Genomic DNA, 16,586 nt, shown 5'->3' on the forward strand with positions numbered 1-16,586 from the left:
GTCCTTAAGGGGTTAATATTGAAAATAGGTGTCTGTCTACTACATTACTTAATTCCTTTAGAACACAGGGGTGAATGCCATCTGGACCTGGTGATTTGTCTATTTTGATTTTTTGTAGGCGGCACTGTACTTCTTCCTGGGTTAGAGTTGACCTTCTCTCGTATTTCCCCTGGCATTTCATTTTCCTCAGTTAATACAGTGGAGGAGAATTTAATATATTTGCTTTTTCCTGGTCATTTTTTTTTTATTTTAAAAGGCACACTTTCCTTTTTGACTTTTTTGTTATTTATATAGTTAAAGAGCATTTTGGGGTTAGTTTTACTCTCTTTGGCAATGAGTCTTTCTGTCTCTATTTTTGTGGCTTTTATCTGTTTTTCTACATAATTTCTCTATAGCTTTTTTTTTTAGTATCAGCAAACAAAATCCAACAGGACAGACCTCAGTTTCTACAAAAGAACAGGGTGCATGCCCCTGGATGGAACCTGATGGATGAGATAGCGGAGAGCCCAATCAAAACGCACTCACCTGTGCGAGTTGTGCGAATGGAGGCACAACACAATGCGTTTGATCAGGAATCCTGTGATAGCGGCTGCTGAGGCTCCCAACGTCCAGGTGCAAATATAGGTAAAAGGAGATCCAAGAAAGGGAGATGAATTGCGCTGCCACAAGAAGTATGTATAAAAGGTAAATTTATTGCACGCAAGGATGCACGCAATGCGTTTCAAAGCCGCTCTGGATTTTTTGTCTTCATACTTCTTGTGGCAGTGTGATTCATCTCCTTTTCTTGGATCTCCTTTTACCAAGACTTCAGTTTCGGCAGACTAATGTAGGCCATGACAATCATTCATGTTCAGCGGTCTTTGATGTATCCATTACCTGGGCTCATACCCTACCCAATAACCCTGACACTGTTGTCCCTTATGTGCTCCCCAAAATACCATTGATATTTTAAAGCCAAGGTTAACCTTTTGGAAAACTTGTGTGTGTGTGGCAAAGTTTTGCCACATTTATTGGCCATTGGTCCTTAGTGACTAATGATGGCAAAAATATGTATTTAGGAGGGAAAAAAAAGGATAATCCATCTTAATATTCAGTGAAAAATAAGACACAAAACAAGCAGAGGACAGTCATTTGTAGCATAATTTATATACATTTATGGCTTCATACAACAGATTGTTCTTGTGTCTGTAAATACATCAGGCACTTGTCTGCAGATATTGAATCATGAATTGTTAAGAAAATAAAAATAAACACATGAAAATGCTGCAATACAACAAAATAAAGCATTTTTTTTTACATGCCACCATTACACATATTGCTGATTTATTGACTTCATGTTGAATGGATGATGAAAAAACCAGGAAAACAAATGTCAGAGTTGTTTTGCTTGCATGAACCACTGTGTAGCCCCAGAGGAATATACAACTTATAATTAATATAAATCAGTCATAAATTAAAAGGGATTTTACAATTTTATAACTAAAAATATGAATAAAATATCAGCTGACGCACTGATAACTTTCTTTCCAGTGGTTTAACAAGTGCAAATATAGAATTTTATATTGGTCCGATCGAGACTCCCCCTGCATTTAAAGGGACACATTAACCCCTTAAAAGCCTAGATAAAATCTATATTGAAATAAAAAAATTTAATAAGTTTAACTGGAGTTGAGCACAATTTCCACTATACACATACAGACTAAGATTCAATAAGTCGAGATCCATCTTCCTTTGTGTTGCAGACAATAAAGGATTAGTTTAGGTTTCATTGTGCATGAACATATAGGTCACTAGTCAACTTTCTCCCCCCCCCCCCCCGTAAATTTTGGCTCAGTCTTATCTTACGCTTTTAGGGATATTTGGTGATTTACTAGTGCCTGCAGGTATTAGGATAGCGAAAACACCTTTAGGTGCCATATTTTGCTACTACGTATTTTCCTACCCATTGAAGTCAACAGGTATGAAATCACGCAGCAGCAAATATGCAGCAAAATACGGCACAGTTTTGCATTGTGTATTATCAAAGCATTGTAAATATGCATAAACTCAAAAAGGAGTGATATTCACTTTACAATACATTTGGCACAACTGCTGGCATACTGGCCACACTTCTTTTGTGTGTGTCCCATAAAATGGCTATAGCCCGTAAGAAATATGGTACAACCATTGGAAGTTATTCAGTCATGCCCTTCAATGCATCTTATCTCTCTTGTACATTGTCCAGAACAGGATTTACTTGGAGATTAATCTGCCCTGCCCTGCAAATGAAAACTTATTTTATAGTCACTCACATCTTATATGTAGATGTTGTGGCTAAAATACCATGTGTGAATTTATTCTTAAGATAAATTCACACTAGCAGAATACAGATTATTTTTTGCATCCATATTACGTCCATCCTTGGATCTCATGACAAAAAGACAGCAGTCAGCTCAGGCCACTGTTGTTCTGTATCATGGATGCAAAAAGGAGTCTATATTATGTTCGTATGAACATAGCCTTGTAGATCCTTATAAAAGTGATGGAAGTGGGTGGATAGGGTTGTGTTCAACTCCAATCATACATTTTTACATGTTGAGTTAGGCTTTAACTGCGTCTTAAAGCAGTTAGATCCTTGTAGGCAAAGATCAGCAGTATAACCTGCTCAGACACCGATCTCATATCATCCAAGTATCATCACTGAAGCCCACATGAGCTGGTGCAAAATATTAACAGCTTGCTTACTGTATATATTGCACGTTATACAAAGTGTCCAGTTACAAACTACTGGTGAGATAGCCACAAATATCTGCACAAGCAAGAGGAACTTCAGGCATGATCGCTATGTGGCCACATAAGTTAACATACATAACAAGCTTGCATCAAAGCAAGGACTTTAGCTTACCGACACATCAAGAACTGCACTGATATATGCCTAACTAAACATTATACATAGTACTAAAAAAAAAAAACAATGCATCTCCACTGACAATGGAACACAACATTAGAACTGTAGAGGCGGAGCTGAAAAAAGCTGCATAGATAAATCCATACAATCCATATATGTTTGGGTGTAAGATGGGTTTTCTATGCTAGAGGCCATGTTGTTTTCATGAAGTTATCGAATCGATTTAGAGAGTTTATTGTCATATGTCTAAGTATCCAGGTTAGTGTTGTTGCAAATAATGAAGAATGGGCACTTGCCGAGTTTATCATAAAACAGGAGAGGGGAGTTTTACCCTGAAATGTTCTGTATAGATATACCTAAATAACTGTTAGAATAGTTATGTAGACATTTCTACATGATGCATATGACAACATTAGTTCCAGTTTTGAAAGCGCATTTATTTTTGCAAGAAAAGGACTATTTTATTAAATTATACCCTAAAGAAAAGTGATTAGCCAGAAGTTAGAGAACAAAAGTCTATAGAGAGGCCCAAACTTCTTAAGGATGCCAGCCATGACCTTCTCTAATCACATGGTCAAGAAGATGTATTTTTATCTTGAAAGTAACACATGATGTTATAGGTTAAGAGGCTATTTAAGGAGAAGCTGTCTTAAAGGGGTATGTTCACACTGAGGAACTGACAAGGATTTAGGTTTGCCATTCAGCCACTTTCTACCCAGCTTCTAGTTGACATGAAATCAGAGTGGAATTCTGTGTGTATCCTCAGCGCGTAATTCAGGTGGTGTGATCAGGGAATGCTTGTGCACAGAATTCAGTGCGTAGATTCCTCAGTGTGAACATATCCTAAATGAGCCTAGACAGGTTGTACAAATAATATAAAGTTTCCAGTCAGAGAGTGATATCACAAAGAAATGCCATCAATGTATGATTGGTTGGGTCCAAACTCTGGGCTCCTGGTTGGGAGAATAAAAGGAATGGTGCACTGGTTTAGTGCTGCTTTCCTTCACTGTTGTTCCCCCGCACAGTGGCACCCAGCCAGCCTACTGAGCAGAAAACTGCAATGTAGCCCCAGTCAAGTGAATATTGCCTATTTGTAGTTTTCTGCATTGTGGGTGGCCCAGAGTAAAATGGTGCAGAGGAAATTCTCAATACTGCTTTAGTGCTGCATCCCTTTTGTATTCTAAGAACAGTGGGGGGGTTCCTAAATATCTGACCCAAAACAAAGTGATGATACATTAATGCAATATGCCATTTCTAAATGACATGGAAAAACAGAGTTGCAAGATGAGGGTAAACGTTTAACGCTTCTGTACTGCAGGTATAGGTGTCACATGCTTACTATGTAAGGCAGTACAAAACTACTTTTTCTCAGGTTTCATTTTGGAGACTTTATAAATATACAGCATCCTTTATCTATATTAAGATAACACAGGACCTCCAGGATATAAAGCAACTTTTGGTCATTTAGTACCCAGTTAGAAGCAAACTCATTGTATACTAGACCTATTATCCCAATAGATGACAAACGCTGCTTCATCAACATTGGCCGGCATTTATCACTGTAGGTGTAAGTGAAGCATTTTTCTACTGCTTCTTGTGTGTGCTGGTAATGTGTAGGAACACCTAATGTATTAAATGTTCACAGAGCATTTGATAAATTTTGTGCAGGTCACATTTTCTGAAATTTCTCTCTTCACAGACACCAAAAAGCTAAGCTAAGTTTGAGCTGGTGTAGTTTAGAGACTTTGCTTTGGGCCTTTTTTAAACAAAAAGACGCAGTTCATTAAACCCTTCCATATCATGTGTATTGCCATAATCAGTGGATTGCAACTCAAAATCAGCAGAAATGTGTAAACCAAAAAGGCACAAACCCTGCTTGCGCCTTTTTTTAGACACAAAAAAACTGTCTAAAGACAATGATAAATGTCGGCCACTGTGCCTACAAGTTACACATTCTTTGGCCAGGATCATAAAGGTTGCAGGTTAACAAATGCAGGGGGCAGTGTGCGGCCCATCGATTATGTTAATTTATCATAACTGAAGCTTGGCGGAGAAGGGACTTTATACCTTCAATTGCTAGCAAGTCACGATTCTCTACCAAGCAAGCAATACAAATAATTACACTTTTATTTTTGGCAAAATGAAGAAATATTTACTTCTTATTTACACAACATCCTCCATTTTTCCTTAAAAAAAAAATAATAATTATATATAAAAAGAAAAAAAAAGAAAAAGAAACTAAGTGGCAGGGAGAAGGACCCAAATTCTGTAGGTATAAAAGCGGTTGGAAAGCACTCAATAAAATACAGAATGCTTCTGTGCTATGTGGGACTCTAGAAGGCTGCAAAGATCAAACATCCATGATTATCCACAATTATTTACTTAAAAAGTGAGATAAAACAATTATACACAAATCTTAAAAACACTCTTTATACAAGATCTGACATAATCCATTGTCTCTATAGATCACTGCTTGTAGGATAAACTCTTGAACTGGATCTACATAAAGCCGTCCCAAGATGTGCTTGACTTTAGGCAGAGAGAGATACAATACAGGCACTGTATGTTGACAAACCAAAAGTACAAGCATGACAGAGCAAGTTGGAGTCCAAAAGATCGACTAAGTTTTGTATTAAAGGTAACACACATCTTCACAATTCTCTCTTTATCATCCCAGTGGATCTAATATGTAAAATAATGCTATTTTGCATCTATGAGGACCTAGGCTTCTCCATGGTTACAGACAACAAACAAACCTTGTGTAGTCTGATGCTGCAGTCATACTCTACTTATAGCTAAAATACCAAATGAAAAAGAGCAAGTTGAAGACCAATGGGAATAATAATGTTATTTTGTAGTTTGTTACCATGGAGACAAACAGGGCTCCATAAGATCTGTAAATGTGATCAATTAATGTTATTTTTCCATTTTAGATGCATTGGGTCAAAAAAATAAAAATAAATAAAAAAAAGTTAAGGTATATAGCCTTTAGGAAATATGTAAAGGTGAAGCTAAATATTGTGCACAGGTTACTCTGCATGGGATTGAGGGTCTGGAGCCTAAAGTATTTGTTGGAACTGAGATGTGCCCCTATGGGTCACAGTTACCTGTACCTTTTAGACTCATTCACAATTTTTCATCAAGAACTCCAAATGAGAAAACTCTGTCATTGTTGGGTGACGATAGCAGAGCTCCAATCGCCATCAGTTAAAATCAGCAGACTAAAGACTCTGCACTGGATAACATCAGTTTTTTTTTTACTCAATTTGTTGAGAATTTGTAGGGCACATACGTTTTTTTTAAACAAAATACTAGCACCAACTCTGGATTATGCGTATGTTGGTCCAATAACAGGGAGAATCCCTATTCACTTGGAATGTAAATAAATTAGACTGTTGCCGATAAACATATTTTGGCAGTTACCAAAGAGACAAATAGCATTAAAAAATTTGCTGGCGATAGCTCTTTATGCTTCTTGTTAGATCATTTAGTGCCTTAGGGACTTCTGTAGCTTCCAGTCATGAAAATAGAACTATTTTAGAATTAAGTCCCATTACTGAGCTGATCTCACATCCATAGCAAGCACCTAGAGCAAAGCGGGTACACATGACACCATAAAGTCATCATTTCTTTACTGCTCATACAAGCACCCGAATGGCAACAACAACTCAAGTTGTTTTTTCCCCCAGGAGATTTCTTTTTTTTTTTTAGTCAGTTTGGCACTTCATAAAAATAGAGGTCCAGGAGCAGCATAGGAAATTTCCATATTTCTTCAGGCTTGATGTAATATAGGCCAGAGAAGAGCATCTTTGGAGGTTTCTTACACTGTCCTTTATGGTGATGGTGCCTTAAAAAAGAAATAAATAAAAGTATATTAGTTCAGGAATTTAACAAGTTCTAGAAGAACACCTACACAAGACAAAATAGGTTATAAGAAAAACATATATATAATATACTGTATTTATCTGCGCATAACACGCACCCCCATTTTAACAGGGAAATTTAAGTAAAAAAAATAAAATGTAAAATAAATTACTTGGACTAAATGCCACATCATCCCCCCCAACTTTGTTTTCCTCTGCACCTCAGTTTGGTCCCGTCCCCTCCAGTGCCACATCATTCCTCCCCTTTTATCAGTCCCTGTGCCACATTTACCCCTCTTATCGCCACCCCCCATGTCTCATCATCCCCCCATGTCTCATCGTTTCCCCCTGTCATAGGCCACCACTAGCCATACAGACATTAAGCCTTTAGTGCCTCCCCCCACCATCATTTCCCCATCTCATCATGTCCCCCATCATTCTCCCTCATCATTCCCCCACCCTGTCTCATCATGTCCCCCATCATTCTCCCTCATCATCCCCCCACCCTGTCTCATCATGTCCCCCATCATTTCCCCCTCATCATCCCCCCTCATCATTTCCCCCTGTCTCATCCCCCCCCCCTCATCCTTTTCCCATCTCATCATCCCCCCATCATATTCCTCCTATGGCATCCAGTGGTCTTCAACCTGCGGACCTCCAGATGTTGCAAAACTACAACTCCCAGCATGCCCGGAAAGCCAACTGCTGTCCGGGCATGCTGGGAGTTGTAGTTTTGCAACAACTGGAGGTCCGCAGGTTGAAGACCACTCTTCCTCTTTCCTTACTTGTCTGCGCTTCGGCTGTCTTGTGGGCTGCGGTCAGTGAAGCAGATGAGTTACGTCCTCTCCTTGCTTCTCTGTGCGGCATCACGGATGTCACTTTTCGGCGGCGACTACAGGAAATGAAAAGTGACGTGAGTGATGCCGCACAGAGAAGCCGGCAGAGGACGTAACTCATCTGCTTCACTGACCGCAAGACCCCCCGCCTGACTTGACCTGCTGAAGCACAGACAGGTAAGGAAAATAAACAAAAACTAGAAAAAACAGGAAAAGGGGAAATGATGAGGGAGGGCGGAGGTAGTGAAACTGAAAAGTAAAACGGTCACTTGTTTCCTCCCGCACTATCCACAGGAACTGGTGGATAGTGCGGGAGACGCTGAAAGGTAGGGAAGATCCGGACAAGATAGGGCTCATTTTAATCAGCGTCTCCCGCACTATCCACCACACCAGTACCTGTGGATAGTGCGGGAGAAAACAAGGGACAGTGTGCGGAGGAGACGCCGCTGGTCACTGATTTAAAGTGGCCGCAGCCGTGCTGTTAATACTTAACAAGCAGATGCTGCTGCGGCCGCTTTAAATCAGTGACCAGAAGACTTATCGGCGTATAACATGCAGGCAGACTTTTTGCCTTAAATTTAATGTTAAAAGTGCGTGTTATACGCCGATAAATACAAAATAAATAATATAATTTATATATATATATATATATATATATATATATATATATATATATATATATACACATACACATACATAAGAATATATAATAATAATAATAATAATAATAATAATAGAGATGAGCGAACATACAGTAAATTTGATTCGTCACGAACTTCTCGGCTCGGCAGTTGGACTTATCCTGCATAAATTAGTTCAGCTTTCAGGTGCTCCGGTGGGCTGGAAAAGGTGGATACAGTCCTAGGAGACTCTTTCCTAGGACTGTATCCACCTTTTCCAGGCTACCGGAGCACCTGAAAGCTGAACTAATTTATGCAGGATAAGTCATCAACTGCGGAGCCGAGAAGTTCGTGACGAATCGAATTTACTGTAAATTCGCTCATCTCTAAATAATATAATAAATTATAATAAATAAAATAATAATAAATAATATATATAACAAACATATTTAATAAATAATATATAATAAAAATATATATATTACACACACACACACACCTTATCACGCGCCTTTATCTCCTATCCTTAGGTTAGGTTATAACTATCTGATTGCAGGGACCCCCTGCAATCTTGAGAATTGGGAAGAAAGTCTCCCCCCATAGAAAATGAATGGAGCGGTGTTTAACATGCAAGGCCACCACTACATTCTAAGGAAATAATCAGTTCCTCATTCTTGCAGGGTGTACTCTGTTACTCAGCGTTCCAAACTGTTCCAAACGTTGGAGCCGGCAGCTCGTGACATTATAGCCCGCCCCCTCATGACATCACACCCTCTCAATGCAAGTCTATGGGAGGGGGCGTGACGGCCCCTCCCAGAGACTTGCATTGAGGGGTGGGGTGCGACGTCATGAGGGGGCGGGGCTATGATGTCACGAGCTCCCGGCGCCGGCTCCAGCGTTCGGAAGAGTTTGTTCAAAACACTGAGCAGTGGAGTACCCCTTTAACTCCTCCATGATCAGATAGTCATCAGATAACGTTTGTAGGAAAACCCCATTAGGTGAGGGACAAAGCGGCAACTATAACCAGTTTTACATGGATGTAATAAAGCCACATTTTTGCATTTGTATTATAGCTGCAAGTCCTGCTCTGATTGCATGTCTGATGGTGCAAACTAGCACCCATCAGTTCAGGTCTTGTAGCCACAATAATACACGTGCAAAAATGCAGCAGTAATACACCTGTGTAAAACTGGCCTAAAGCAGAAGGCACGTCACAAAGTAATGCTATACACTACTATGAGGAAGGCTTGTATCACTGGGGAAAAAAAGTGTGATTCACAGAGTAGTTGTCACTATTGCACCATGGCTCATAAAAGACCAGATTGTTTAGAGTGTCATAGTAATACCACCTCTTATTTGTTGTCAAACACCAATGTATTGTAGTCCTGACACTATTTGGAGCTTGACAACAAGGTGCAGAACAACCTTTGATCTTTAGGTTAACTTTAAAATGGGATAATAAAAAGTACATTAGGAATCATGAAGAGTCTAATAGAAAAACTGTGGGAATAGGATGTATAATCTGCCCAAAAATGATGATTACTTGTGTTCAAATATTCTATAGGATCATAATAGAAATATAAAGCAATTCCCTAATTTGCATAATTTGAGAACTTCCCTATAAGCAGATTGTATTTTTACTGTATATGCAAGGATTTTTTTCTCTTTTTTTTTTACTACAAACATTAAAATGTATTAAAAGTACCATGTTCCACCTATTTGGCTGTACTTTGTGTACATTTTTAGTATGGAAAGTAAGTTGGATCGGTCAAATCTTAGACCCATTAACTTCTTGTATTTGACCACCCCCAGGAGCAGGGGTCTCAAAGTCCTACCCCGCAGAACGAAATTTTGTGGCCCCATGCAAGCGATTTCTTCAGGTATTTAGCCCTGCCTCGGCCAAGCAGCGCGAAATGCCGGAAGACTTCACACATGTTGGCACACATTGCTACTGTACCTATATCTTGCTGCTGCAGCCTATAACGAGCCTTCCTGGAGAGATGCGTGAAATTGGTGATGTCATCGCATCCGCAGTGCAGGATGCCAGCATCCTGCGTGGCGCATGTGATGACATCACCTAATGCGCGCATCCCTGCAAAGAAGGCTCGTTTTAGGCTGCAGCAGGGAGATGTAAGTACTGTAGCTGTGAAACTTAACTTGCCTAATCACTTCCCTAGTAAGGGAGGACCTGCTTATCACCAGGGGCTAATCTATCTTCTTAGGGGGCATAATTGTTTAAATAGGAGCCCTACCTGCCGGGGGTAATATCTATCTGGGGGCCTGTACACCTATTGGGAACCCCTACCTGATTACCAGGTAGGGCTCCCCAATAGGTAGACAGGCCCCAAGATAGATATTACCCCATCAGTGATGGTCATTTCTGGGGGCCTGTCTGGGGGCATTATATGTGAGGGGCAATATATATGAGGGGCGCATGATGGGGGCATTAAATGTGAGGGGAACATGCGGCCCAGCCTTACCGAGCCTCTATCTCCAGTGGCCCCAAGATAATTTGAGTTTTAGACCCCTGCTTTACTGTGTGGTATAAAGTTTTTATTTATGCAGTCTGTAATACATCTGTCTAAATACATTTTGACTCACAAATTTAAAGTGGTAATCCCCAATTCACAGGATAGGGAATAATTAGGTGACTAGTGGGGCCCAATGACTGGGACCCCCACCAATTTTAACAATAGAGATCAATTGTCCTCTGAAAAAGTGATGCAGCATTGTGTGTGGCCAGCTCTCCAAAGATTCGCTATTGAGCTTCCAAACGTTGCAAATTTAACATCTAAGAAGCCCAACAATAAATAGACCACCAGCCGCTCAATTTATTAGAAGGAAAACTGCCCTCAGTTCTCAGAAACAGAGGTCCCAGTGGTCAGACCCCCACCGATTAGCTAGTTATTCCCTATACTTTTGCCCTTGGGATAACCCCTTTAACAATGCCATACACAAGTCAAATACTTACAACTTTCTGTCTCTATCCCGATACCCAGCTGTGTGTGGTGGTTGTGACACTGTGAGGAAAGCTTTGGTTTGATAATAGGCTATCAAAGTTAAAATCTGCTTCTCCATCTTCCATGAGGTCATTCCGAATAATGGACTCCATGTCACAGTCCAAGCGTTCAACAAACATGTCATCCAAGTCACTTGGCAGCATCTCCTGGTGGATGGAGACTATGCCAACTCTGCCATAGCCATTACAGCTATTGGTAGGATAAGAACCCATGCTGGACATTTGATGGGGCTGAGCCATAGGCACTTGTAATGAAGTTTTCACTGTTGATAGGCGGCTGATACCAGCAGAAAGAGTCATGTTATTCCCACCATGGGGCAAGGCACGACCATTCATGGAGGGAGTATGTTGATGTGTATGGGAAATGGTGTTCATTTTGCTGTGGGGTGGCTGGGAGCCATATGCAGACATGGCAGAATTGGATGTCATCATGACATTCTGACTCAGAACCCTACCGTTGACTTGAGAGACTGCAGGCTCTGAGGCCAACAATTCATTATGTGGTGGGGAATCTGCAGTAAGCAGTTCCTTTAGAAGTCCAGCTGGAACATTATATGGGCCCACAGCCCTATAGGCCGGTTTACTGTCTGGAACACTTTGCATAGACATCTGTGATATGGAGTTTATGCCAGCTTGAGCATATGTATATTTTCTGAATTCAGGATCAGGGGAGCTCATATTGGTGCCTGGTGAGGTGAATAAATACCCAGATTGCTGCTGCATCATTGAGGCAGGGGAGGACTGTGTTGAAACGGTTAAGGAGGCGTTTGGAGATAACAGATTTAGATTATCTAAAAGATTCTCCATATTCTCAGAGTTACCAATCTCTGACAGACTTGGCAAAGTAGATGCCAATTTGGTAGAAGAAGAAGGATACACAAGACTGTGTACATCAGCATCTCCAAGGTCTTCTTCCTCTGGCATGATAGAGCTCGCGTTGGAGCTGGTTCTTGGACGAAACGTGTTCCACGCTTCAAAGTCGTCATTGCTGTGTGAACTAGGGCTCCCTGGCCACTTAGGGAACTGTGAACCAGGACTATCACTGTTGCCTTCTTGGCCGGACTGTAGAGAGGCTTTTTTCTTTGCAGCCCTTCCTCTACTTTTTGCAAATTTGCTGTTGTTATCCATAGAAGCAGCTCTTCTTCTTGGGGATTTACCATTCTTTCCACCTTCTGGATTTAGGATCCACCATGAACTTTTACCAGTGCCTTCATTCTGTACCCTTACAAACTTGCTGTGGAGGGACAGATTATGCCGAATTGAATTCTGAAAGACAAAGCACACACATAATCAATATATTATTGGATATGATGCTGCTTACTATCAATGAATTATATTTCCACTTCATTGCCCTATAGGAATACCAGAAGGATATGAAAACAATGAAGTTAATTCACCTTGGCTCATGTGTACAAACAAAGATCCTGTAGCCTTGCGCCTTTACATGTCAAGGTAATGAGTGAAAAGTCTTATAGTACTACAACATTCTCTTTGTAGGATATAACAGAGTGGTGAAATCTTCATTCCACATTCTATGAATAACCAATGCACAAATGGTAAACAACACAATACATCATCTCCAGAAAAGTATTAGCAAAATTCCCTGAACAACCTTTGTACTGCGATGTGCAGAATGGATCGTGGGACATCAACTTTATATCATTTGTCATTGAGAAATGGTAGGATGCTGGCAAACCTCAGTAGGTAATACTGGACTGTTTATAGTCTAGACAGCAGGGATAAAACCAGGATAAGGAATAAATATCACTCAGGGCCAAGCACCAATCTTGTCCATACAGTCCACTCATCACCAACATCATCCAGATTCCCCATTCCTAAAAAGAATTCGAGCGGCACTCGCCACTCCAATGCAACACCCTTTATGTGTACCCTACACAGAAAGAAAGGTCGGTTCACAACCTAGCAATGTCTGTTTTACGCAAAAAGTCTTCTTCCACCTTACACAGTAAGCCACTGTAGTTACATTAGTTTTATCCAATAACAGCCCTCTGTCTATTAGGCAATTCATTTTGGAGACTGTCCCCTGAGCCTTGTAAATGGGAGCTCTTGGAAACCTGGCCCATGCAGACAGGTACGGCAAGATCCATGTCCAATTACAACAAAAGCAGAGACAATCTGCATGCATGTAAATGGGTCTATGCAACACTGTTGACATTCTTTAGAAAATACACAGTATTCTTGTCCAAGTAGATTAAAGTTAATATTATAGACAAAATCATTGACGATTTGCCCCCATTAAATGACAATAGTCCTGATCCTTGTGTGAATCTGCTTGCAGATCCTTGCAGCCAATCTGTAGTAGAAGGCAAAGAGTTAGCCCCATTTCTGTTGCAGTAGTCCTGGCTGAATTATGGCAGGTTTCTGAAGCTGTGGGAAAAAGCACCATGCGCTTTAGTATAGGACGCCATGTGCAGCAGAGTTATACTACCACAGCCATTGCAGCATTCTCTGTCTTTGATTATTTACACATCAAGTGTCCTAAACCAGAATTACTACAGCAAGGACATCTGGGGTCAAGCATTAACAACACAGCCAAAAAATATTTTGGAGGGAGGGGGGGGGGGGGGGCGGCTAAATTTCCTAACAGGAAGGAGTCTACTTGGCCTATTATACAAATTCCTGTTTTTACAGAGAGCCAGCAGGTTATTAAAAATATCCACTGCTTTATTTGATTTGAACATCTATACCAGTGGTCTTCAACCTGCAGACCTCCAGATGTTGCAAAACTACAACTCTCAGCATGCCCGGACAGCCAACGGCTGTCCGGGCATGCTGGGAGTTGTAGTTTTGCAACATCTGGAGGTCCGCAGGTTAAAGACCACTGATCTATACAATGGTTTCTATATTAGGATCACTCTACATGTACACATATCAAGCTGGACCCTAAACATACACAGAATTGAAGGGGTACTCCACCCCTAGACATTTTATCCCATATGCAAAATATAGGGGATAAGATGTTTAATCGTGGGGGTCCCGCAGCTGCATGCTTGATGACAGGCGGTAGAGGGGCCGGAGTATTGTGACATCACGGGCTCACCCCCTCGTGACATCACACACCGCCCCTTAATACAAGTCTATGGGAGTGGGCGTGATGGCCCCCCACGCACCTCCCATAGATATGCATTGAAGGGGTGGGGTGTGACGATACTCCGGCCCCTGTATCGCCTGTCATCAGCCACATGAGCGGAGTTTGCTCTGAGTAGATGACGACACAGGGTGCTGCAGGAGAGATCGCTGGGGTTCCAAGCAGCAGACCCACGCGATCAGACATCTTATAAGATATCTAGGGAGGGGGGGGGGTGCCCCTTAAAATTGGCCCTAAAAAACCATGGCATCAAGCTGGGCCCTACACGTACACTGCATTAAAATGGGGCTTACAAAAACATGGCATCAAGCTGGGCCCTAATGCTCAGACAGCCACTGATGATACCAAGAGTCCATGGACCACTGCAAAGTCCACCCTTGCCTATGGGGAGGTGTTCATTATATTATATTAATGCCCCATTTACATGATAATGCATGCATAAGTGAACATGCATTACTAGAGATACAGTCCATGCACAAGAGTAGCACTGTTTCAACAAAATGTAGAATTTTCTCATGCAACCTAAAAAATTGGGTCAATTTACCAAAAGCCCCAGACACAAAAAAAAAAAGACACTTGGCTGCCAGGTTCAACTAAGATAAATAAGCTAAATTCAGATGTAAGTCTAAAAATGATCACATAACATTAAATTTAAAAAATATGATATTATGTCTAAAATTCCCTAAGACGCCGCCCAGCAGCAAAACAAATGCAGTGAGACAACTTCCACAGCCGGAGCAGTACATGGGTGGCTTCAGGGTCATGTGATCCCGGCCCTCTGTAAAAACACGTTTGTTGACAGAAATATGGTTTGAGCCAATTTCCATAGTGTGCACATTGAGAATTTCACTAGCAAATACGGCCAGGTCTGAAGTCACACTGGAAGCTAAACAAATTATTAAACTCTTTGGTAAAATGATCAGGGCATTTGTTTAAGGTGTCAGACGTGCACATGGCTACTGGAAAAAGGCGTCCTGGGTGCAGCTGCATTTCGTGCTCAGTGCTTCGCTGGTCCTGGCGGAATCATGCTCAGGAATGTGTGAAAGGACTAGAAAAAAAAAAAAAAAAGACCAAATGAATAGAGCCTTCAGCTTGTAAAGCTAAATCCAGCAACCCTGGCTTTAACTCTTCACAACCACACCATACAGATGTAGCAGATCTGAAGTGATAATTCTTTGGATTGGATTTGTAAGGCACCAACACAAGTTCAGCCATGTGTCATTGTGATACAAGAATAGGCTGTGACAGATACAGCCATGGCCGGAAATGTTGGCACCCCTGAAATTTTTCCAGAAAATTAAGTATTTCTCACAGAAAAGGATTGCAGTAACACGTTTTGCTATACACATGTTTATTCCCTTTGTGTATATTGGAACTAAACCAAAAAAGGGATTTAAAAAAGCAAATTGGACATAATGTCACACCAAACTCCAAAAATAGACAAAATTATTGGCACCCTTTCAAAATTGTGGAAAAATAAGATTGTTTCAAGCACATGATGCTCCATTAAACTCACCTGGGGCAAGTAACAGGTGTGGGCAATATAAAAATCATACCTAAAAGCAGATAAAAAGGAGAGATGTTCACTTAGTCTTTGCATTTTGTGTATGTGTGTGCTGCACCAAGCATGGACAACAGAAAGAGGAGAAGAGTACTGTCTGAGGACTTGAGAACCAAAATTGTGGAAAAATATCAGCAATCTCAAGGTTACAAGTCCATCTCCAGAGATCTAGATTTGCCTTTGTCCACAGTGCGCAACATTATCAAGAAGTTTGAAACCCATGGCACTGTAGCTAATCTCCCTGGGCGTGGACAGAAGAGAAAAATTGATGAAAGGTGTCAATGCAGGATAGTCCGGATGGTGGATAAGCAGCCCCAAACACGTTCCAAAGATATTCAAGCTGTCCTCCAGGCTCAGGAACCATCAGTGCCAGAGCTAACTAGCCGTCGACATTTAAATTAAATGAAACGCTATGGCAGGAGACCCAGGAGGACCCCACTGCTGACACAGAGACATAAAAAAGCAAGACTACATTTTGCCAAAATGAACTTGATTAAGCCAAATTCCTTCTGGGAAAACGTCTTGTGGACAGTTGAGACCAGGATAGAGCTTTTTGGTAAAGCACATCATTCTACTGTTTACCGAAAACGGAATGAGGCCTACAAAGTAAACACACTGTAGGAACACAGTACCTACAGTGAAATAGGGTGGAGGTTCAATGATGTTTTGGGGTTATTTTGCTGCTTCTGGC

General features: G+C 41.0%; 1 protein-coding gene across 1 annotated transcript in view; it reads right to left on the reverse strand.

The window, feature by feature from the left end:
* Positions 1–1,122: 1,122 nt before the first annotated feature.
* FOXO1 (forkhead box O1) overlaps positions 1,123–16,586 on the reverse strand; it is a 60,564-nt gene continuing 45,100 nt past the window's right edge. The window contains exons 2-3 of the mRNA XM_056561983.1: positions 11,178–12,491; positions 1,123–6,734 (exon numbers count right to left, since the gene is read on the reverse strand). Coding sequence (XP_056417958.1) covers positions 11,190–12,491 — 1,302 coding nt within the window. The 3' untranslated portion in view covers positions 1,123–6,734; positions 11,178–11,189. The remainder of the gene's footprint in view (positions 6,735–11,177; positions 12,492–16,586) is intronic.

This window comes from Hyla sarda, chromosome 2, assembly GCF_029499605.1.
Source record: "Hyla sarda isolate aHylSar1 chromosome 2, aHylSar1.hap1, whole genome shotgun sequence".
In the NCBI taxonomy this organism is placed as follows: domain Eukaryota; kingdom Metazoa; phylum Chordata; class Amphibia; order Anura; family Hylidae; genus Hyla; species Hyla sarda.